Genomic DNA, 25,353 nt, shown 5'->3' with positions numbered 1-25,353 from the left:
GAATACGAGTCTTGGTAAAATGGGTATGCAAACCCGGGCCGTAGAAAAATAAATGCCGGGGCAGATCGGCAATCGTCAATTCCAAATACGCATTATTTTGCAGCAATATCTACAGCGAATACAAATATACTAGTCCATCAAATATCCCGAAATTTTAATGAGATTGGCAGATTAATAACTGCCAATCTTTTGTTTTGCCCAGGCCAAGTCTTGCCTACCCATTTTACCGGATGCCGAGCCCGAAGCTATTAAACTGATTGAAACACGCCTTTCCTTTATTATTATTTTCGTAATAACTTAGATTTGAAACAAAATTACCCCATAATTTTTGCAATTTATATTTTCCTTCCCATAAGGATAATTTATGCTAAACTACGTTGAATTTGCCTCGGTAGTTCTTGAGAAGAAGATTTTTAAAATGCACCCCCCTTTTTCTACAGTTTCAAAATTTTCTCCGCTTTGAATACAGATCGGACTTTTATTTTTGCAATTTATATTTGCCCTCCCATAAGGATGCTTTGTGCCAAATTTGTTTGAAATTGGATAAGCAGTTTTAGAGAAGAAGTTCAAAATGTAAAAAGTTTACAGACGGACAGACGGACGACGGACTAAATGTGATCAGAATAGCTCACTTGAGCTTTCAGCTCAGGTGAGTTAAAAATTGAATATGTAGGCCTAACTATCACATGTCTCTCTGTGCAAGTGTATTCATCCGCTGAAACCCAGACATATTGTTAACAAAAAAATATGAACATTGTCAAAGACATCAACTATTTTGTTATCTGCCTACTTGTTAAATTGACGTACAGTTCTATTCTAAAGGGGAGTATATCTTCTTTTTTCCTCAAATACATAAGAAAACTTTGCTCTCATTTCCGCGGATTTATTGATAGCATGCATTGTTCAGCTCCTAACACTTCCTGTGGTCGTACGATCCCTAGATGGCTTTCCAGCTTCGCTCGACACCATAAAAAATCCCTTAATTTGTGAAGAAGTGTTGCAAAATTGCATATCATATTTTGTTAAATCTTAAAAAGTTTCTCTTTACTTGCAGTAGGTGTTTTGCAGTAGAATAGCTGTGTTTGTTGCTGTGATTTATTTATTTAATATCTTATGAGTAGTATCACTCGGAGGAATGTGTTGGACTCCTTTTTTGTTGATCAGATATTTAAGACATGATCCGTAATGATGAGCCATATCTTCAAGGTGTACAAGAGACACACACCTGACCAATATTTACAGTATGGGCTTTGCCCTCTTCTTCCCCTTCTGTAACCATGTCATCATCTCCGTTTTGTGAGCTGCTGTCATCAGAAGCAGATTTGGGGGCAGCATCCAAGGCATCCAAGGTTAAAACGTCAGCGACTGCCTTCAGTAATGAAGTGATCACACTTCCACCCTCACATCTACCACTTCCACAGCGTACATTCACCAGGATTCCTGTCAAGTTTCAACAATGAGATGACCGACTCTTTATTTCATTATATACCCATTAATTTTTCTTTCTCGATATTGTTAGTTTTACAGAGTGTGATCCAATTGACTGGATCACCTAACAGTGGTTTTCCAAATCCATATCACCTCTCTCTGAACCTGATGACGTAGTACACAATAAATATTGTTTGCTTTTTAGTGGATTTTAAGGGTTTGTTTTAGAATGGCTTTGTTCCTTAAAAAAAACTTTCTACAATTGATTAATAAAAAGAAAGTTTTGTCATTTTTACTTTTCAATGAAAGGGAATATAATAAATTCATCATCATAACAGTAACTTGATCCAAAGAGCTGGATCACATTTGGTTGCCAAGCATGGATCATGAGACTAAAAGTGATTGGACCCTTTGGATAAAGTTACTATTACAATCATATATAATGATAACATGTACATTTTGCTTTGTTTGAATATATCAATGCATACATCTTTGTAAACTACCAATACAGTATGCGCAGTACGCACATAGTGTTTGTAGAGTTGCTGCATGTATCTATTTTAAAGAGAGGCGAAATGGAAATTATTGCCAAAATCTATTTTTTTATGGCGTGTGCTGAAGCTGCTCTTATCTTATGTAAAATTACCAACCTGTTGCAAGAGTTTTCAGAAGGACTAGATCAGAGGAGTCACTATTAAGTGAAACCAAAGAATTCAGCAGTTGGATAACATCTGGGTCTTCACAGATCTTTATGATGGGAGCATTATCTTCAGTTATGGTGTAGAGACAATTAGCTGAAAAAATATTAAACTTCAACACAATGCTTTTAAGTTTTTCAAATCATCACAAAACAAGTTGGCTACTTCGCTCACTTGAGCAATAATAGAGTCTGACATAATAAAATCAGCTTTATGGAGATCTTAAGCAATCTTTGTATGAAGTAAGAACTTCCAATGTCTCTCAATAAGAAAGATATTGACCGGACACAAAAATATGAACTTTTTCTGCAAGTGACCTTGACCTTGCCCAAATGACCTTGGGTCAAGGTCATGACACACCCTCAGGTCATCAGCAATCTTTGTATGACGTTAGAACTTCCAATGTCTCTCTATAAGAGAGATATGGACACGAATTTTGCAATTTTTTCTACCAGTGACCTTGACCTTGACAGTATGAGCTTGAGTCAAGGTCAAAACACACTCTCAGGTCATAAGCAATCTTTGTGTGAAGTAAGAACTTCCAATGTCTCTATAAGAAAGATATTGACCGGACAAAAAATATGCACTTTTTTGGCCAGTGAAATGTCATGGCCATGTCCAAATGACCTTTGGTCAAGGTCATGACACACCCTCAGGTCATAAGCAATCTTTGTGTGAAGTAACAACTTCCAATGTCTCTCCATAAGAAAGATGTGGACGAGACACCAATTTTGCACAGACAGACGGACAGATGAAAAAGGTGATTCCTACATTACCCCCCCCCCCCATTCGGTTTGCGGGGAACATAAGTTATAACTTAAATGTTTGATCCACACAATATGGAAGAAGTTATATGTTTGACCTTCATAATATACAATAAGTTATTTGTTTGACCCATACAATATCTTTTTGACATACCCAATAAAGAATATAAATTATCTGTTTTACCTTCACAATATACAATAAGTTATATGTCTTGACTCACACAATATAGAATATCACGGTAGTTATTGGTTCATGGATTGATGGATTACTTACCAGCAGTGATGGCAAGTTCTGCCCCATAAACACTGTACTGTAAGCCTGCACACACAATGGGAAACAGGTTCTCTCGGTTAAATATATCTAAAGCCTCTTCACTGCTTTCACTGTAAAATCCAGAAAAAGGTACTGTGCATAAACTGTTCTTTAATAAACAAATATACCAGTACACGTAAAATTCCTTAGCTTGATCTAACATGTTTGCAGAGGATGATATGGTTTTTACTATGACAGAATTTTAATTTTACACAAAATACCGTATATCAGCTTTTTTCCGCCTGCATCCAATTCCGCTTTGTTTGTGGAGATTTCCGTAAATTTGATACAAAGTTTTGTTTTTAAATAGAGTTCTCTCTTTCTTGATAAAGTAAACAGGTATAAAGTAAAATTACGGTGAACTATGCTCAGTAAGTTTCGTTAGAGGTACAAATTGCGGGATCGGAGGACAAGCGCCAGATAATAGATTTGTAAGCCTCGTTGTTTATTTAATAATCCATTGACAAGCTAATTAAAATGGTTGCTTTCCTTGTGTAAACCGATGTCTAATCATAACAGAGCTACTTATATATGTAACGGCACATGATCTATTTATTTATGACTGTTTGCGTGTCTGAAAATAATTATCGGTAATTATTTCACATTAAGGAAATCGTGTAAATGGTTTCATTGTCCGAATTTTTCATTACAAAGAGCGACAATTTAGATCCTTTTCCCCTCTTACCTCACAAGTTAAAACAATCGTGAATTACATTTTCAGTTGACTTTGAAATAATGAAAATTTGATTCGCGTAAATTTTATTTACCGTTCTAGGCTCTGGTTCGTGGAAAAAACATGACGCAGAAAAAAGCTGATATACAGTATAATTCATAAAGATTCATATGGACATTCATGGAAGGTGTGTATTGTAAATTCCTTATTTTACACGAGTGCTTAATTTCAAATTAAATTGCATCAAATTGTGAGATAATAAAATCCCAAACGCCAAACTTTTATCATAGTTTCATGTAACTTACATCTGTCCGAAAAATAAAAGTGAGATTTTAAATCTGCAATATGTACTTCTCACATATCTTCTTGACGAATATTAATTGCTTGAATTTAGCCAGGAATCTACAGTAACAACTGGCAAATTTTGCAAAGCAATTTCCTTAACTGCAAAGAAGGTCATAGTATGTCAAGTATCATTACTTAAAACAGACCATACCATAAATTCCACAATAGATGTACAGCTTCAGTAAAAATAGAAGAATTTAGAGATTTGTGCTTCTTTCCTGTTGGTGGGTCTGGCATCCAATTGCAACCATACTGAAAAGGGTACAGCAGAGGTTCATATCATTGTAGAATACAAGTCTAGACAGATAAAACAGAGGCCCACAGGAATTCATGCTCACCAAAGTACCATACCCAATAGCCAAAACATAGATCTGCCAAGGAGTCTTATAATCAGCTTTATATTCAGTCTAGAGTCTTTTGTGCATAGCTTTCTAATCCTTCTTAGAATCGATTTTTAAATCTCGATGTCTTTGCAATGCATTCTCCGATTTTAAAACGGATTTCAAATTTGAATTTGCATGATATTATACAGGTAGATGACGACGAGAAGAACATTTTTGGTTCTATTATTGATTACAATTTATTGCTCAGTAAAGAGTTATAAAAAAAGAATTTAGATCCTTTCTGGTACCTAATTGAAGGGGTCAGCCCATTTTCTTTCAACACCAAATGAAAAGTCTTGTAAATATGAACATATTTTTTTTCAACAAGTATTCATGATTTGTTTTTTGTTCTGGAGATATCTTAAAAAAAGGTATTGGGTGCTAATCCTTTAACTCCTTACTGGAATTCAAGAATTCAATTAAGAATTAATAAAATATTTACTCTGTTACTTCATTAAAAAAGTAAAAAAAAAGCCGTATGCACCTTGACCTTTGACCACTTTGTCATTTTGACTGATCAAGGTCAACCTTTTAAATTGAAGTGGTAAGATGACCCTACAACGTAGAGTTTAAAAGTTATAAGTTTTTTTAACAAAATTTAGAAACTTTCAGGGGCAATAACTGCTTTAAGGTAACATCGAATCATTTTGATATGAATGGATTGACGTCGACGTAACTATTTGACGTCATACTCTGAGATCAGAGTTGAACGGTGCATACCGAACTCTACATAACAATAGCAGATGATTAACGGAAAGGAGTGTGATATAACATCCGAAGATTGGCGGAGAGGGGTGTGATATAAATCTTATATCACACCCCTAGGGTTTATATCACAAGGGTAGGCGAATTTTCAGTTTATATCGCACAGGGCATAAAAGGGTATATTTTCTATAAGTATACGATATTTTACAATATTATATGAAACATTATCATGGGATACAATAATATAAAATACAATATCATATTATTCAGCATTGTATCATAATGTACAATATGATACTATTACTTATTAGGTTAGTTACTGACTCACTACGGAAATCTCATAGATGGCGGGGCGAAGCCAACCGTCTATGAGATTGATCAACCCAATATATTTCCTTAGTGAGTCAGTAACTAACCTAATAAGTGTTTTGTTTTCCCGAAGAATATCAAGCGACATATTCATTCACAAATAGCGGTGATCTACGCTAAGCCATGTACAAGATGCCTTACATCTCGTCCAATTAAACTCATTTAAACTCTTCAAAATTATCAATACCACCTTTCAAATTCGCTTAAAAAATCTTCGCTTCACCCATATTACTTACAATGTTTTATTGCTATTCAATTTTAAAACTCTGCAGAGATCTGAGCAAATTTAGACGCTGCCATTTTGTTCTGCTCCAGACACAACAATGTGACGTCAATATTCAAAGGGCAACTTCTCTAATTTTAAAAATAATCCCAAAGGGCCACTACTCTAAATGTTTTGAGGACTTACTGAACACAATTTCTGTGTTAAATAATATGAAATATCGAGATAAGTAGGTGAGGCGGCGGCCAATGACGGCCATATTGCCTAATATTAATCCTCAAAGAACCTACATAGAGATATATGAGGCAATCACGTGCCATGTTTAATCCATTGAAAATATGACATTTCAGTCCGAGGGAAAACAAATTACTATATCATGATACAATATCATATCATTACACACAAAAATTGATATCATATTGTACCATATAATTTTTTACAATTTAATTGATGATATAATATTGTAGCATATAAAACAATAGTGTATCATCATACATCAATATTATATCATAGGAATCGTGTTATATCATTTTACAATAAACACATCTATCCAGCAGGTTTGAATGAGGTCGTAGTTTTTTGGCATCCTTAATAAAGGGGATTAGGCTCTGCATCTGAAGCAACCTCTGCGATTCATTTATATAATAGTTGAATCAACTATGCAAGTTTGAAATAGTACTGTACTTATATCTATTAAATATGTGACCTGTCCCAAAAAACTATACCTCATCCAGCATCCGAAACCTGTGGCTCAGATTCAGCATTCAAGCCTGTTAGGTGCATCAGTATCATAAGATGCATCATCCATGCAAGTTTGGTGAAGTTAGGACCAGTAATAACTCAAATATAATCATCAGACTGCACCTGCTCTAAAAACTTTAACCAGCTCCAAAAACATTAACCTTCTCCAGCATCCGAAACCTATGGCTCAGATTCAGCATTCAAGCCTGTCAGTTGCATCAGTATCATAAGACACACCATCAATGCTAGTTTCGTGAAGTTAGGACCTGCAGTAACTTATCAAAGGGCACCTGCTCAAAAAACTTTAACCTGCATCAAAAACCTTAAACTCCTCCAGCATCTGAAATTCATGGCCCAGATTCAGCATTCAATTCTTTCAAGTTCATAAGTAGGTCCAGATGCATGATCCATGCAAGTTTGGTGAAGATAAGACAAGCAATAACTTAGATACAGGACCTGCAACAAAAACTTTAACTGAGTTCAGATGGGAGTAAAGCATAAGCTCCTCCCGACTTCATCTCGGTGACCTAAAAAATTTATCAGTGACTTTATCAACAAAATAATTATGAAAACTCATTAATACAGAGATTTTCAAATGACCTTAACCTTTGACCTTTATGTCATTTTGATTGGCCAAGGAAGACGCTTCAATTCCGAGTGGTGCAATGTCTCTAGGAGGAAGAGTAAAAAGTTGTAAGTGTTTTTATGGAATTTTAAACACTTTCAGGGGCAATAACTGCTTAAAGGGGGCCTCTGGTCCTTTCGGTATGAAAAATTGAAGGAGACTCTAACTGAACACATTAGTATAAGTTTCAAGTCTCTACCTCTTACGGTTTACGGGGAGTAGCGATAACAAGGTTTTCATACACAAGGGCAATAACTTTGTAAGTTCTAGGAGTTATCAAGCAAAGGGTCATTTGTTACCATAAATTTGGTCAATTACATAAAGAAAACATAGGTAATCACAGATTACAAAGCTCACCGAGACGAGACATCACCCTTATGAGACTTCACCTTTATGAGACCACCTTTATCATATTAAATGAAAATCATACTTTATGATCTTGGATATTTATGGATTCTGTTTGACACAATATCGTATATCATCTGTTAAAAAATTGCATGATATTCATATGTTCATATGTTAATCAATACAATAATATAAAATTTAATATTGCATCCTATAATATTTACAACATATATCATATAATACAATAAAATACCATAATAAACAATGATGAGATATGATATTGTAGCATATGATATGACATTGTATTGTGTCATACGTTATTGTAAACAGATAGCCATGCTATGACCTTGAATTGCTAGTATTACATAATGGTCACTATGATATTTATGTGTACCTAGATGCTGCGCACTGAATGGTGTTAATAATAATTGACAGAATGAACTCTGTGACTCTTGTAGCAATGCGTAGTATTCCTAAATGATGTTATGAAACCAGGTCATAATACGGGCAGAATAATATCCAAATTGAGAGTTTAACAACATGTGACCTATTTGGCGATTCTGTGTCTGCAACGAATGCTCTAGTATTCTATATTGAGTCATGTATTGTGTATTCTATATATTAACCTTTGTAACCTTTTATGCCGTGTATGAATGAACGTATTGTGAGTAAGTGATGGCTCATACTAGGTGGGGGGGCTCCGAGACCCAGGACTCGGAGACCCACATCCTGCATCCAGACTCTTTGATTGGCAGTTTTGACGGTTTTGTTACTTTATTTAGGAATAAAATATTAATCTTAATTTTGAACACTAAATGTTCACTCATGATCGTCGTATATGGGCCGAACTAGTCAAAACTGTCCATCATAAGTAAAACCTTATATATACCCATATGAAATGAGATTGTGCAGACTCCTGATTTGGGCTGCTTTAGATTGTTGTAATCTTAACTATACGATCACGCTTAATAAAACCGCTTGAGAAAGAAATACTGGACTTGTCATCCATAAGCTTGAGCTGACCCTCAATAGGATCCTGTAAGACAGAAGGCTTACATGAACTTTCTTGGTGCCAGTGACCAGGACTGAGCGAAGTTCAATACAGAGTAAGGTAAGAACCATTTCTATATGTCTCTTATAGCTATCTCGAAGTAAACAACTTTGTCTAAGCAACCAATATGGCGACAGGTGATGGGTTTGATAAAAAAGAATTTAAAAATCAAATGGAGCAATTAGAAAAACAATTCACGGGGTTGGGTCAGAACAAAAAAAATAAAGGGCAAGAAACAGGTCAAAAATCCCCAGAAAAAGAGCAGATTAAACAAAATACTTTTGAAACATATCATGATGCTAGGCCGTATGAAACTCGTGAAACTCGACACCGAGTCCCAGATCAGGATGATGAAAAAGATTTTTTTATTGGTCAAGTTAAAGCTATAACAGCTGCACTCTCAGTGCCCCTATCTTCTGTGATAACTCCTTTTGAGGGAGATGCTCAAAAATTTAAACAGTGGATAAAGGAAGTTGAAAAGTACAGTGTTATGTCTGGGAAACAAGGTCATGAGATCCCCATGCTTGCATACATAACGAGTAAGGGTTCAGTTGGGGATTATATTAAAAGGTATTTAGATGAAACAGATGCGTCTGAAGAAATCCCATCTTGGAACGATCTTAAGGAATCCCTTAAAAATAGATTTGCAGAAATAACAGACCCCCAACACGCGTTAGCAGTAATGCGTAAGACTCGACAACATTCAAATGAAAGTGTTCAGTTGTTCGCCGAGAGACTATTGCAAATCGCGGAAGACGCCTACAGTAATGACAGACTAAAAGACCCTTTGATACAACAACAGTTAGTAGATATCTTTTGTGACGGGTTGACATTCGACTACCTCAGAATGAAAATTTTGCGAGAAAACCCTAAAGATTTAGAATCCGCAATTCAAATAGCAATGCGAGAACAAAATCTGAGACAGAGGCTAGCGATAAGAGGGTCAAATATGACAGAAATTGTACAAAGTAATGACAACAGACGAACTCTTTCAAATTTTGATACTACTCTTCCCTTATTAAAGGATAGAGCAGATAATCTTACCTCAGTAGAAACAAGGCATGTAGAACCAATGGAAATTGACCATGCGCGTAATAGTAGGTGTTTTAAATGCAAACAGACGGGTCATAGGGCTCGATTTTGTACTCAAAATAAATCCCAAGTCAGGTCCCGTCCTCAAATAGATAAACGACCCAGTCAAAACAAACCCGTCCATAATATAGAGCAGAAACCCCGTTCGCATGTGGAATGTTGGAATTGTGGTAAGGTAGGTCATGTGCGTGCAGATTGTTGGGGCTCGCATATGTATCAAAGAACGCAGCAAAATCGGGGCAGACCATCAAATCGTCAAGGCCGAACATATAAATCTAGCGACCAAGTAAATAGGGGATCGTCTCAAAATTTCAAATCGCGCTCTTATTTTGACAAACAAAAACAGGAAAACTAAGACGTTCTTCCTTCGTTGAAGCCCGAAGAAAGAACTTTAAACAAAGACCTACATATGAAATTAATTTTACTAACAACCCCAGTAGCTGTTTATTAAAAGTAGGTAAAAATAAATTTAGAGCTTTGGTAGATACGGGTGCAGCCGTATCTCTAATTAGTAAGAAAATGTATGATAATCTATTTCCCCGCCCCAAGTTGTTTAATAATGACATCCCCTCTTTACAAGCAGCAAATGGCAATTCTTTAATTGCGATAGGGTATGTAAATATTTCCTTTAAGATTTCAGGGTTAACTTTAGACCACAAACTTTATGTGACAAAGGGACTCAACCGAAACATGATTCTCGGTCGTGATTGGCTCAAGAAAAACAATGTTCGTTTATACTTTGATCTTGGACTCATGCGTATTGATGGCAAAGTATACGCGGAACTTAAAGAAGATTTACACATCTCAACTATTGTAAGAACTCCTAAGAAACTTATTATGAGACCAAACACGGTGACTGTATTCTATGGAAAAATAAATAACAATTTTCCTCTGGAAAAAAATGACTTGGTTGAAGTGAACAGCATAGACAATAACTGCATTATGGAAGACCCAGGACTATATTTAAAAGACGCCGTTTGTATAGTTCGGAAGGATAAGAAAGTTCCAATGATCTTCGTTAACCAAACTAACAAAAATTATAAAATTCCAAGAGGCTACATAGTAGGACGAATTACCGCATTAAAACAGAAGGAAATCTCAGAAATACAGACTACTCAAGACACAAAAGAAGAAATTGATGTACCTAGAAGATTTGAACACTCAATCAAAAGACTTGTGAGCAAAAACAATGATTTATTTGCAAAGAAAGACAGTGACCTTGGAGTGACTGATACTGTTAAAATGAAGATAGAAACTGGAGATCACCACCCAATAAAGAACAGACCCTACCGTGTACCCTTAAATAAAAGAAAGATAATTGACAAGGCCATACTGGAAATGATGGACGCAAAGATAATTGAGAGATCACAATCGCCTTGGTCATTTCCCTTAGTAGTGGTGAAGAAAAAGGACGGATCAGACCGGATGTGCGTTGACTTTAGAAGCTTGAATAAGATAGTGAAACCCGTATCATTCCCGCTACCGTTGATTGATGACATCCTATGTTTACTAGGTAAGGCAAAATATTTCACTGCACTAGACTTAAAGAGTGGATATTGGCAAGTGAAATTAGAAGATTCAAGTAAAGAAAAAACGGCCTTTGCATGTCACAAAGGACTATTCCAATTCAACCGGATGCCATTTGGGTTGAGTAATGCACCAGCAGTTTTTCAAGAGCTGATGAACATAGTTCTTCAAGGACAAGAGGAGTTTGCCATCGCATACCTGGATGACATTCTTATATTCTCAGAGACACCGGAAGATCATCTTCGGCATATTCAAGACGTTTTCAACCGCCTAAGGAAGCATGGACTTAAAATGAAGCTAAAGAAATGTAGTTTCTTCAAGGAACAGACAGAATATCTTGGTTTCATCATTGATGAACATGGCGTTACACCTGATCCAAAGAAAGTCGAAGCTATAAGAAAGTTACCAGCGCCCACTACAGTCCGAGAAGTTCGTGGCTTTATAGGTATGTGTAGTTATTACAGGAGATTTATACCGAACTTCTCTAAGATTGCGGAACCATTGATCGACTTAACCAGAAAATATGCAAGGTTCAAATGGACGCCATGTTGCCAAAAAGCGTTTGACTTTATTAAAGAAAGTTTAACGGTAGTGCCTTTACTAGCATATCCAGATACTAATAAGCCTTACATCCTGTACACCGATGCCAGCGACAATTGTATTGGAGCGTGCCTTACTCAAAAGACAGATGAGGGAGAAGATAAGCCAATATATTACTTATCCCACAAGCTGAGTAAAACTCAAGAAAAGTGGTCAACCATAGAAAAGGAGGCATTTGCAATCCATTACGCCCTTCAGAAGTTAGACCATTATTTACACGGTGCTCAGTTTACTATAAGAACAGACCATAAGCCGCTCAAGTATATCTTAGAATCTCCAATGCAAAATAAGAAAATTCAACTATGGGCATTAAGTATTGCAGGATATAACTGTAAGGTAGAGTACATAGAAGGAAGATTTAACTGCTGTGCAGATCTCTTATCCCGATTACCGACAGTCAACCTCGAGTGTGAAGAGGAAGAACAATCAGAGCATGATGAACCAGATGTTAAGGACAATTTCTTTGAAGTGAACGTACTTAACTCCAATGCCTTTTCGCCTAAGAGATTGGCCAGATGTGAAGTTAATCAACACGACGAACTGGTCAAACCCTTTATTGATCTACCAGAAGATATCAACATCAAAGAAAGTCAACAACACGACGAGCAGATCAAGAAACTGAAGAATCGGTTAAGTAAAGGAACAGCAACAGCAACCGAAGAAAAGAAGTTCCTGGAAATTGATGGTTTAATGTACTATCTTTCAGATGGAGACTCAGAAGGCCCAAAACTTCGCCTGTATGTACCACGTGAGTTAGAACTTTTAGTAGTGCAACAGTATCATGACGGACTTGGACATATGGGAGTGGACAAAACATATGACGTAATCAGACAAAAGTACTACATACCAAATTTGTACAAAAGGTTATACTCTTATATAGAAGGATGTGTAGTATGCCAAACGAGGAGCAATAAGAAAAATCAACCTCCACTTCAAGAGACAGATATACCACCTTTTCCAATGGCTAAAGTAGGACTTGATCTATCAGGACCCTATCCAACATCCTTGTCGGGAAACAAGTACATAGTTTCTTTTATTGACATTTACTCTGGTTGGCCAGAAGCTTTTCCCGTTCCTGATAAGTCAGCTGACAACATAGTACACCTTATCTTACAAGAAATATATCCAAGATATGGCTGTCCTCTTCAAATCCTCACAGACAACGGAACAGAAAATGTGAATAAGAAAGTGGAAGAAACTTTAAAAGAATTGAATATCAACCATATCAAAACATCTTATTACAGCCCTCAAGGTAATGGTAAAGTAGAACGATTTCATAGAACTCTACATGACGTGATGGCTAAGAAAACAACAGACAACGCTCAAACATGGGATATTCATCTTAATCAGACGTTGGCAGCCATTCGTTTCCATCCTAACGATTCGTCAAAGTTTTCCCCATATTACCTTATGTACAACAGAGATGTCGTACTACCTCTTGATACGTTAATGAAACCTCGAAGGAGATATGCGGGAGAAGATCAACACAAGATCGCCCTTCAAGAACAACATAAAGCTTTCCTGCTAGTACATCGTAATATGAAGGAAGCCAAGAAGAAACAGAAAGCTCAGGCCGATAAGAGAAGCAAAGATGAAAATTTTCAGGTAGGTGACCCTGTCTACCTTAAGAACAACAGAAGACAAAATAAGTTAGATAAAAAGTGGCTACCATATTATCGAATCATAGAGCAGAAAGGACCAGTTAGTTTCGTGGTGAGAGATCAATTGACTGGATTAACCACCAAATGCCATGCACGACAATTAAGACTGGCAGATATTTCGCACTGGCCCCTTTCCCAAACTACTGAAGATGGTGGAAGGACTCTAAGAAAAACTAACTATGTGGTGCCACCGGAAGATGAATCGTCGTCAGAAAATGAAGACATGCAACCAGAACCATTGGAAAGAGCTATACAGTCCAAACAATGGGAAAGAGAAGGATCTTCAGACGAAGAGGATATTCCCCTAGCAGAACTTCAAAGACGTATAAGAGCTAAGAAGATCACGGATGATCAGCAGTATAAACACGAGAATGATCAGACCGTAGATTCAGAATCGGATGAGACCCATGAGTCAGAACAATGTGATGAAAATAGTGGTCAAGACTATGAAATACCCTTAGATAACCCAAATGTACCCTTAGATGAAAATATGGAAATAGATGAAATAGTCCCTAAAGTAGGTCTAGGCTTCAAACCAATCCCTAAACCGCGTAAACTAACCCCTAAACCCCGTAAGAAAAAATGCAAACAAGAGTATGCTGAAGATTGCTTAGCTATTTTGAAGCAATTGACCAAAGTACTGGAATAAATAAGTTGCTTTAATGTAGATGTAAATAATCTTGAATAAGCTTAGCTTTGTATATATTGCACGCTTTTAAAAAGGTATGACAGGATGACCCCCTGTGACATAAAAACATGTATTGAGATACGCCGACTAGCAAACGCGGACTCAGCATCTCGGTTATTTATATGTATATGCGGAGTTAAAGAGATTTAACATATACTCGAAATACATGAGACAGCGACTAAGTAAAAAAAAACTGTAAGACTAATTTTTGTACGTGATTTAAGATTATTGGTAAAAACAATCAAATTTTGCGATCATCATCTTGATAATGGGACAAGGTTGATCAGGTTTTCAGGGTTTAATGTCTTAAGACTAAAGATATTTAAGTTTTCCGTATGAACTCGCTTACGGCGGGATTGCCAGTAATTAATTTGCAACCCATGAAATCCTCGCCTTGGGTGGGAAGCCCTTGTTTTATGTGTGTTTAACTTTGGCAGTAACAATAACATTAGGACTTTGTATTAAGAAACGCAAAACTATTCAAAAGTGGGGTGGTATATGCTTTGGTGGTTGCTGGACAGGTTGTCGAAAAAAGGGTAGTGACGGAGATAAGAAAGGTTCTTCCAAAGACACTGTATTTTGTGGTGAGAATCCAGAGAAAAGGACCTCTAGCGACATTATTGAACTTGAACCAGTCCCGCAAGTCAATAGGATCCAAGAGAAACCCCGACGAAGCGGAGGAATCGGAACTCATAAATTGGCCAGTAACACGGGGACCATTTCGACTAAACTAGCACAACAATTTCGTGGAGAGGAGGAAAATGAAGACTATCCATGGACCAAATACTATCGACCGGACCCAGAGCTGGCAGGCCGCGATGTCTACGCAACAGAGGAACGCAGGAGACGCTCCGCGAGAAGTCGCCTCGCCATCCGCGCCGACCCTCTATCCACTGGTGCCGATGATGGATGAATAATTGAGCTACAGCCGCGAAGAAGTTGTGTATTCCTTATGAAAGGATTGTGAAATTTAGCGAAAATTAAAAAAATGTGAAATGTGTTAAAGTAGAAATGTGCGTTATCTTGTGCTAATATAAATCTTGTATTTGGTGATTCACTCTGGAGAAATTCAGGAAGAAACCGATGGACTCCGAACTTATGACGCGAACCTCGCCCCTAGGAAGGAAGAGATATTTTTGTGAACTTATAAGCATGCACTGACTTTTTATATATATGTGACATCAAGCTTAATCATACTTAGTATTACTTTGATGATGAATTACGATTATATTCAACTATGGTTATTTCATCTTGGTCATTATTATCATACTTTATTCATTATTGTTTTCATGATTGTAATGCGATATAATCAAGCTATATGATTTTATGAACATGTATACATCCTGGGTATAGATTTGTTTTTATAGATGAATGGTGTTCCAAGCCGGAGGTGGAAACATGTCACTTGTTACTATCTCTTAACATAGATGTTCTGACTGGTATGTCACTAGGAAGTTCGTCTGATCAAGGGTAGATCAAGGACGCTTTCCTATTCCGGGCGCCAGGCATGAGAAATCTCCCTTCGGGATATTTCTTTTGTTTGGGGGACGTATGTAAACAGATAGCCATGCTATGACCTTGAATTGCTAGTATTACATAATGGTCACTATGATATTTATGTGTACCTAGATGCTGCGCACTGAATGGTGTTAATAATAATTGACAGAATGAACTCTGTGACTCTTGTAGCAATGCGTAGTATTCCTAAATGATGTTATGAAACCAGGTCATAATACGGGCAGAATAATATCCAAATTGAGAGTTTAACAACATGTGACCTATTTGGCGATTCTGTGTCTGCAACGAATGCTCTAGTATTCTATATTGAGTCATGTATTGTGTATTCTATATATTAACCTTTGTAACCTTTTATGCCGTGTATGAATGAACGTATTGTGAGTAAGTGATGTCTCATACTAGGTGGGGGGGCTCCGAGACCCAGGACTCGGAGACCCACATCCTGCATCCAGACTCTTTGATTGGCAGTTTTGACGGTTTTGTTACTTTATTTAGGAATAAAATATTAATCTTAATTTTGAACACTAAATGTTCACTCATGATCGTCGTATATGGGCCGAACTAGTCAAAACTGTCCATCATAAGTAAAACCTTATATATACCCATATGAAATGAGATTGTGCAGACTCCTGATTTGGGCTGCTTTAGATTGTTGTAATCTTAACTATACGATCACGCTTAATAAAACCGCTTGAGAAAGAAATACTGGACTTGTCATCCATAAGCTTGAGCTGACCCTCAATAGGATCCTGTAAGACAGAAGGCTTACATTATTGTATTTGATCACATAATACAATATCATAATATATAAAATAATATAGTATTATATTACAATATCATATTACTTAATACATCACAACATTGAAACATATGATATTATATTGTATAATATAGTATGATATTGTATGACACTGTATCATTTTTGATACATAATATGATATTGTATCATATGATACAATATAATTTGATACAACATTGTATCATATCAAATGATATATATGATATATACAATATTATGTGATAAAGTAATATATTATATAATACAACTTTATATTATACATATTGTATCATATGATACAATAATATATTTTACAATATCATACAATACAATTTCATGTGATGTAATAATATATCATATTATAAACCAATATCATATTATACAATATCGTATGATACAATATTATATAATATTACAGTATCATATTATACAATTCCATGTGATATAATTCTATATTACAAAAACTAATATCATCTTATACAATATCGTATGATATAATATTATAGAATATACAATGTTGTATCATACAATACAATATTATATTTTGCAATATCTTATGTAATAGTATCATGTGATAAAATAACAAACAAGATATCTGTGAGCCAATGCTCACTAGTGATACCCCCACTCTGATGTGAATATGCAAAATAAGCAAAGTCGACATTTAACAGAAAGCTGGCATCCGATTGGTACAAAAATATATCCCACGATATGGCATGCCTAAACAAACACTGTGTAAAAATTTCAAGCATTTGCGATAAATAGTTGCTGAGAAATCTTTGACGAAAATTTGTTTGAACATTTTGGCTAAAAATAAACAAAGTCATTATTTAACAGGAAGTTGACGCCTGATTGGGACAAAAATATATCCCACCATATGGCATGCCTTAACAAACACTGTGTAAAAATTTCAAGCATCTGCGATAAATAGTTGCTGAGATAAATGCGACAGAAATTTTTGTTACAGACGGACAGACAGACGGACAGACAGACAGACACACAAGGGTAAAACAGTATACCCCCCTCTCCTTTGGAGCGGGGGTATAATTAATAATACAATATTATATTATACAATATTGTATCATAATATACAATAATACATAACGATATCATGATACAATATCATAACATAAAATTTTTAAAAAATGATCATATTGTATCATATAACTTTTTATAATATTACATATGATATAATAGTATCATATTAAACAATATTGTTTCATACCATACAATACTATATCATAAGAATCATGTTTTATCATTTATCAACAAACACATCTATCTATTGAGCAGGTTTGAGTGAGGTAGGAGATTTCTTTAGCATCCTTGATAATGGAGATCAGGCTCTGCATCTGAAGCAACCTCTGCGTTTTATTTATAATATAGTTACATCAACTATGCAAGCTATCATCTATAAAACATGTTACCTGTTCCAAAAAATACTAAACCTCATCCAGCATCTGAAACCTATGGCTCAGATTCAGCATTCAAGCCTGTCAGGTGCATCAGTATACATAATACCCATCTCCATGCAAGTTTGGTGAAGTTCAGAACAGTAATAACTAAGATATCATCATCAGAAGGCACTAGCAATTAAAACCTTAACCTGTTCCAGCATCCGCAACCTTTGGCTCAGATTCAACATCCATGCCTGTCAGGTGCATCTGTATCATAAGACACACCATCCATTCAAGTTTGGTGAAGTTAGGACCTGTAATAACTAAGATATATTTTTTAGCATCCTTGATAATGGAGATTAAGCTCTGCATCTGAAGCTTCCTCTGTGATTCATTCATACTACAGTTTAATCAACTATGCAAGTTTGAAATAGTACTATTATTTATTAACATATGACCTGTTCTAAAAAACTTATCCATATCCAGCATCTAAAACCTATGGCTCAGACTCAGCATTCAAGCCTGTCAGGTGCATCAGTATCATAAGACACACCATCCATGGAAGTCTGGTGAAGTTAGGACAAGTAATAACTAAGATATAATCATCAGAGGGCACCTGTTTCAAAAACTTTAACCAGCTCTAAACATAGGTAATCACAGATTACAAAGCTCACCGAGCCGAGATATCACCCTTATGAGACTTCACCTTTATGAGACCACCTTTATCATATTAAATGAAAATCATACTTTATGATCTTGGATATTCATGGATTCTGTTTTGACACAATATCGTATATCATCTGTTAAAAAATTGTATGATAATCATATGTTCATATGTTAATCAATACAATAATATAAAATTAAATATTGCATCCTATCATATTTACAACATATATCATATAATACAATAAAATACCATAATAAACAATGATGAGATATGAGATTGTAATGTATGGTATGACATTGTATTGTGTTATATGTTATTGTATTTGATCACATAATACAATATCATAATATATAAAACAATAATTATAGTATTATATTACAATATCATATTACATAATACATCATAACATTGAAACATATGATATTATATTGTATAATATAGTATGATATTGTATGATACTGTATCATTTTTAAAACATAATATGATATTGTATCATATGATACAATATATTTTGATACAACATTGTATCATATCAAATGATACAATATTATGTGATAAAGTAAAATATATAATACAACATTATATTATACATATTGAATCATATGATACAATAATATATTTTACAATATCAAACAATATAATTTCATGTGATGTGATAATATATCATATTATAAACCAAAATCATATTATACAATATCGTATGATACAATATTATATAATATTACAGTATAATATTAAACAATTTCATGTGATACAATTCTATATTACAGAAACTAATATCATATTATACAATATCGTATGATACAATATTATAGAATATACAATATTGTATCATAGGATACAATATTATATTTTGCAATAGCTTATGTAATAGTATCATGTGATAAAATAAATTAATAATACAATATAATATTATACAATATTGTATCATAATATGCAATACTATACATAACAATATCATGTTACAATATCATAACATAAAATATAAAAAAAATTGATTCAATATCATATCGTATCATATCACTTTTTATAATATTACATATGATATTATATTATATCATATTAAACAATATTGTTTCATGCCATACAATACTATATCATAGGAATCATGTTATATCATCATCTATCTATCGAGCAGGTTTGAGTGAGATGGGAGATTTCTTTAGCATCCTTGATAATGGAGATCAGGCTCTGCATCTGAAGCAACCTCTGCATTTCATTTATAATATAGTTAAATCAACTATGCAAGCTATCACCTATAAAACATGTGACCTGTTCCAAAAAAACTTAACCTCATCCAGCATCCGAAACCAATGGCTCAGATTCAGTATTCAAGCCTGTCAGGTGCATCAGTATACATAAGTCGCATCTCCATGCAAGTTTGGTGAAGTTCAGACCAGTAATAACTAAGATATTATCATCAGAGGGCACTAGCAATTAAAACCTTAACCTGCTCCAGCATCCGCAACCTAATATGGCTAAGATTCAACATCCATGCCTGTCAGGTGCATCTGTATCATAAGACACACCATCCATTCAAGTTTGGTGAAGTTAAGACCTGTATTAACTAAGATATATTTTTTAGCATCCTTGATAATGGAGATCAAGCTCTGCATCTGAAGCTTCCTCTGTGATTCATTCATTCTATAGTTTATTCAACTATGCAAGTTTGAAATAGTACTATTATTTATTAAACATGTGATCTGTTCCAAAAAACTTAACCATATCCAGCATCCGAAACCTATGGCTCAGATTCAGCATTCAAGCCTGTCTGGTGCATCAGTATCATAAGACGCACCATCCATGGAAGTCTGGTGAAGTTAGGACAAGTAGTAACTAGAACTGTCCTAATGGGACTAATACCCCCGCTAGGCTAATTTCAAATGGGACAAATAATTGAATTGAATAATAATTAAGGTTTGGAACACATACAAAAAAAAAATTCTAGAATTGTTAAAAAAAAAAAAATAGTTAACAAAGAAAAATTAAAATCAAAATTGTCAGAATTTCACTGTAAATACATATCTATAACAGTAATACATTTACAAATGTATGTATTTGATGATATATTTTTTTAATTTAATTGATTTAAAGAAAAACCAACAAAATGACAATAACCCCTCCCTTTGCAGTGAATAGAAATACCGGTAGCCAAGCAATGCTCTTCTGTTGATAAAACTTTCAATATCTTTCTAATAAGAGTCTTGACAGATGCAATTAGTTGTTTCAAATTTTCCTCACTTTCTCCTATGGCACAATTGAACTCCATATCAGAAAATTGATCCCATAGGACTATGATTTTCTTTGATGAGCTTGTTAAATTTAATAAACTCCCAAAACATTACCATAATTACCATACTATGTAAAAATATGTAAAAAAGAAAATTTAATATTACAAACAATTTTAAAATTGCCAAAACACTACAATCATATCAGTAATTTTGAATTTCATTTAAATTAATGCCCAATAGGGTCACTTCATCAAATTACTTGACAAATAAATTTAAACAACCTCTAAAAATAGTTTAACTTCTTTATTAATAATTATATTATTTATTTCCTTATAATGATAGACCTTTTGGTTTACATGAAACAGTTTTAAAATAGCCCCAAAACCATCACCCATTTTACAGATGATCAATTTCCCCTAAACACATGCTCCATCTGAGCCATGGCTCAGATAATGGCTCCCTTGGGACAAATGAATTCAGCCACACTTGTCTTTGATGTTCTCATTAGCTCCTAAGAATTTATCATTGACAAACAAAAACTTTGCATTGTCAGTTGATAGAATACTTATAAAAAATGAATTTTTTTTTATTAATTAAGACATAAAGACAAAAAACTCCATCTGGATGTATTTATATAAATATATTTTAGAGTGTTTTCTATTAATTAATTAATAAAATCTGTAAGGATTACCTCCCTTACTTTTCAACATTAGTGTACAATATATAGAATAAGGAAAATGAATACTGTCATAAAATCATTAAATCTTGTCTGATCTTTAAAAAAATTGCAGGTGCACATCTTCAGATGGTGTTCAACATATGTACAAATTTTCAAACTGTTCCATGCAGTAATAAAAAATTCTATAGGGGGGACAAAGTTGCGTCTACAGACAGACGGACAGACGGACAGACGGACAGACAGACAGACGGACAGACGGACAGACGGACAGGGTGAAACCAATATACCCCCCTAAACTTCGTTTGCGGGGGTATAATTAAGATATAATCATCAGAGGGCACCTGCAACAAAAACTTTAACCAGCTCAAAAAACCTTAACCTCCTTCAGCATCTGTAACCTATAGCTCAGATTCAGCACCCAAGCCTGTCTGGTGCATCAGTATCATAAGACACACCATCAATGCAAGTTTAGTGAAGTACGGACCAGCAGTAACTTAGATATTGCTATCAAAGGGCACCTGCAACAAAAACTTTAACCTGCTCGAAAAACCTTAACCTCCTCCAGCATCCGAAACCTATAGCTCAGATTTAGCACTCAAGCCTGTCTGGTGCATCAGTATCATAAGACACACCATCCATGCAAGTTTGGTGAAGTACGGACCTGCAGTAACTTAGATATTGCTATCAAAGGGCACCTGCAACAAAAACTTTAACCTGGTCCAACAACCTTAGCCTCCTCCAGCATTTGAAATTTAGCACTTAGATTCAGCATCCAAGTCTTTCAAGTCCATAAGTAGGTCCAGATGCATCATCCATGCAAGTTTGGTAAAGATAGGACAAGTAATAGCTTAGATACAGGACCTGCAACAAAAACTTTAACCAGGTCCGGACGCCGACGCCGACACCGACGCCGAGGGTATAGCATAAGCTCCCCCTGACTTCGTCTCGGTGAGCTTAAAACCTTAACCTCCTCAAGCATCCGAAACCTATGGCTCAGATTCAGCATTCAAGCCTCTCTGGTGCATCAGTATCATAAGACTCACCATCCATGAAGGTCTGGTGAAGTTAGGACAAGTAATAACTAAGATATAATCATCAGAGGGCACCTGTTTCAAAAACTTTAACCAGCTCTAAAAACAGTAACCTCCTCAAGCATCCGAAACCTATGGCTCAGATTCAGCATTCAAGCCTCTCTGGTGCATCAGTATCATAAGACTCACCATCCATGAAGGTCTGGTGAAGTTAGGACAAGTAGTAACTAAGATATAATCATCAGAGGGCACCTGCAACAAAAACTTTAACCAGCTCTAAAAACAGTAACCTCCTCCAGCATCTGAAACCTATAGCTCAGATTCAGCACTCATGCCTGTCTGGTGCATCAGTATCATAGGACGCACCATCCATGCAAGTTTGGTGAAGTACGGACCAGCAGTAACTTAGATATTGCTATCAAAGGGCACCTGCAACAAAAACTTTAACCTGCTCAAAAAACCTTAACCTCCTCCAGCATCTGAAACCTATAGCTCAGATTCAGCACTCAAGCCTGTCTAGTGCATCAGTATCATAAGACACACCATCCAAGCAAGTTTGGTGAAGTTTGGACCTGCAGTAACTTAGATATTGCTATCAAAGGGCACCTGCAACAAAAACTTTAACCTGGTCCAAAAACCTTAACCTCCTCCAGCATCTGAAATTTAGGATTCAAATTCAGCATCCAAGTCTTTCAAGTCCATAAGTAGGTCCAGATGCATCATCCATGCAAGTTTGGTGAAGATAGGACAAGTAATAGCTTAGATACAGGACATGCAACAAAAACTTTAAACAGGTCCGGACGCTGACGCCGACACCGACGGTATAGCATAAGCTCCCCCTGACTTCGTGTCGGTGAACTAAAAATTGTTTCAATATCTCTAGAAATAAAAAAGATGTTCTTGGAAAAAAAGAGAAAACAAGGGCACCGCAAAGCGGAGTATCCCCTCGCGACATGACTTGTTAGAGGGAAAATGCATTATTTAGGAAAATACATGTAAATTTTTCAGATCAAAATGTATCAGATTAAAATAAATATGACACAAGTATTTCTAAAAACCACTTTGAATTCATAATATCTATTTTCTCCAAATCCCCAAGCTTTGTGGTGTATAAATTGGGGGGGGGGGGGGGGGGGTTGTTATATGTACATGATGGCACAGTTTTCCTATTCCTAGCAGAAACTCAACACAAGTACACATATGCTTTAAAGTTCAATAATTTTGATTCATTAAGTGACAGTCATTCACTTAAAGTCGAACAGAAAATTACATGAAATGTCTATTGTCAAGTCGTACATAAAATTCATGTTTTAACTTCGCTGTTTTATGATAATTTAAAAAGTATTGAATCAATTGACTTGGAAATCATAAGGGTTTGTCCTTTTACCATGCCAAAGAAGTGTACAAAGTTTGATGAATATTCATTAGAGGGTTTTTTTTGGAATTTCGCTAAAGAGCTGACAATGGACACACACACATACATACATACATACATACACACACACACACACACACGCACAGCAGCGATGGTATATCACCATCGCAACAAGTTGCGCGAGGGGATGAAAAAAAACCCACAAGAAATACAAAAGGTCTTTCACCTAAAAGGTGAAAAGACCTAAAAACATAAAGAACACAATCTTTCACCTGAGAGGTGGAAAGACCTAATAAATGGAGCTATGGAAATTAACATTGTTTATCACGAATGAATTTTTGCATAAACCTTGATGTTTATTAAATGTCCATTTTCTAGTTATTTGTCTAGAGTAACTTAGTGTAAAATTTTAAAAAGCCCAAGATACATGTACTATAAATTGGATAAAATATGATTTTACCTGTTTGAGAAAAGCCACAAGTGGTGTTAGAACATCCTTTTTCACCATCTCTTGACATACTGTCTCCCCACCGTCTACACTTAAGTTTCTATGAAGAAATGCCAAAGGTCAATGAATTTTTATTCTTTGAAAAAAAAAATTGCTTGTCATAATTCATTTATTTTTGAAATGCATCTACTTGTATAAATTAATATGCCTCATTTTTTTCCACACTCAGTAAAACATCAAACAATTTTGCAAAAGAGACACAGGTAAGAGTTAACAACATTTGTCATTAAAGGTCATATGAAACGATATCCTGACCATATTGAGTTATATACAGGAATGAGTTCATAAGTGCCTATTTAATAAGACTGACATTGTTTTTTGAATATTTTATGCAAAATGTGAGCGCCACAGTCGATCAAAATCACTTAATCGGGAAAAGGAACATTGACTTACGCAGCTTAGCTACCTTGCTTATGACGTCAGGAAGACCAAATGGTCTTATAAAGCTATGTTGTGAATACAAATATCCATGTCATTTTGTAGCATTTAAAAAAATAAATAAATACTATTTTATATAAAAACTTGTATAATTATACAATATGAACCACGGCAGTATTTTTTCTCTCAAGAAATGAAATCATGTGCGTCTATATTTGATAGCGTGTACATATTCAGTTTAGAGACTGCACGGAGAATGAATGATTTTCTTCATAGATCTACATGCAAGTATAATATAATTTTAATGTAGGCATGTATATATGTTTTATTTCAATCTTTTTAATGAAATTGTCAGATTCAAAAATAACTGATCGTTTTTCCCATTTGCACGTTCATGCAATTCATTAAGATTTTTTTTTCTAAACAACTTATAGGCCTCGTGGTGTCTCATTCGCTTCACGAGTAAATCGTTTGTTTCGCTTTCAAATTCACAAATATGTTACCATTCAATTATTTTTAGTCTAAGAGAAATTTCTTCAAATGTTTTGATTTTGAAACGT

At 35.1% G+C, this 25,353-nt stretch overlaps 1 protein-coding gene across 1 annotated transcript in view; it reads right to left on the bottom strand.

The window, feature by feature from the left end:
- The window catches only part of LOC128188439 (uncharacterized), a 75,836-nt gene that overhangs the window by 36,473 nt on the left and 14,010 nt on the right, over positions 1-25,353 (bottom strand). The window contains exons 3-7 of the mRNA XM_052859488.1: positions 24,368-24,455; positions 4,373-4,473; positions 3,165-3,274; positions 2,079-2,222; positions 1,226-1,440 (exon numbers count right to left, since the gene is read on the bottom strand). Of these exons, the coding sequence (XP_052715448.1) occupies positions 1,226-1,440; positions 2,079-2,222; positions 3,165-3,274; positions 4,373-4,473; positions 24,368-24,455 (658 nt within the window). The remainder of the gene's footprint in view (positions 1-1,225; positions 1,441-2,078; positions 2,223-3,164; positions 3,275-4,372; positions 4,474-24,367; positions 24,456-25,353) is intronic.

Source organism: Crassostrea angulata, chromosome 6 (assembly GCF_025612915.1).
Source record: "Crassostrea angulata isolate pt1a10 chromosome 6, ASM2561291v2, whole genome shotgun sequence".
Taxonomy (NCBI): domain Eukaryota; kingdom Metazoa; phylum Mollusca; class Bivalvia; order Ostreida; family Ostreidae; genus Magallana; species Magallana angulata.
The sequence above is the reverse complement of the archived record's forward strand: the minus strand, read 5'-3'. Positions and strand labels throughout refer to the sequence as shown.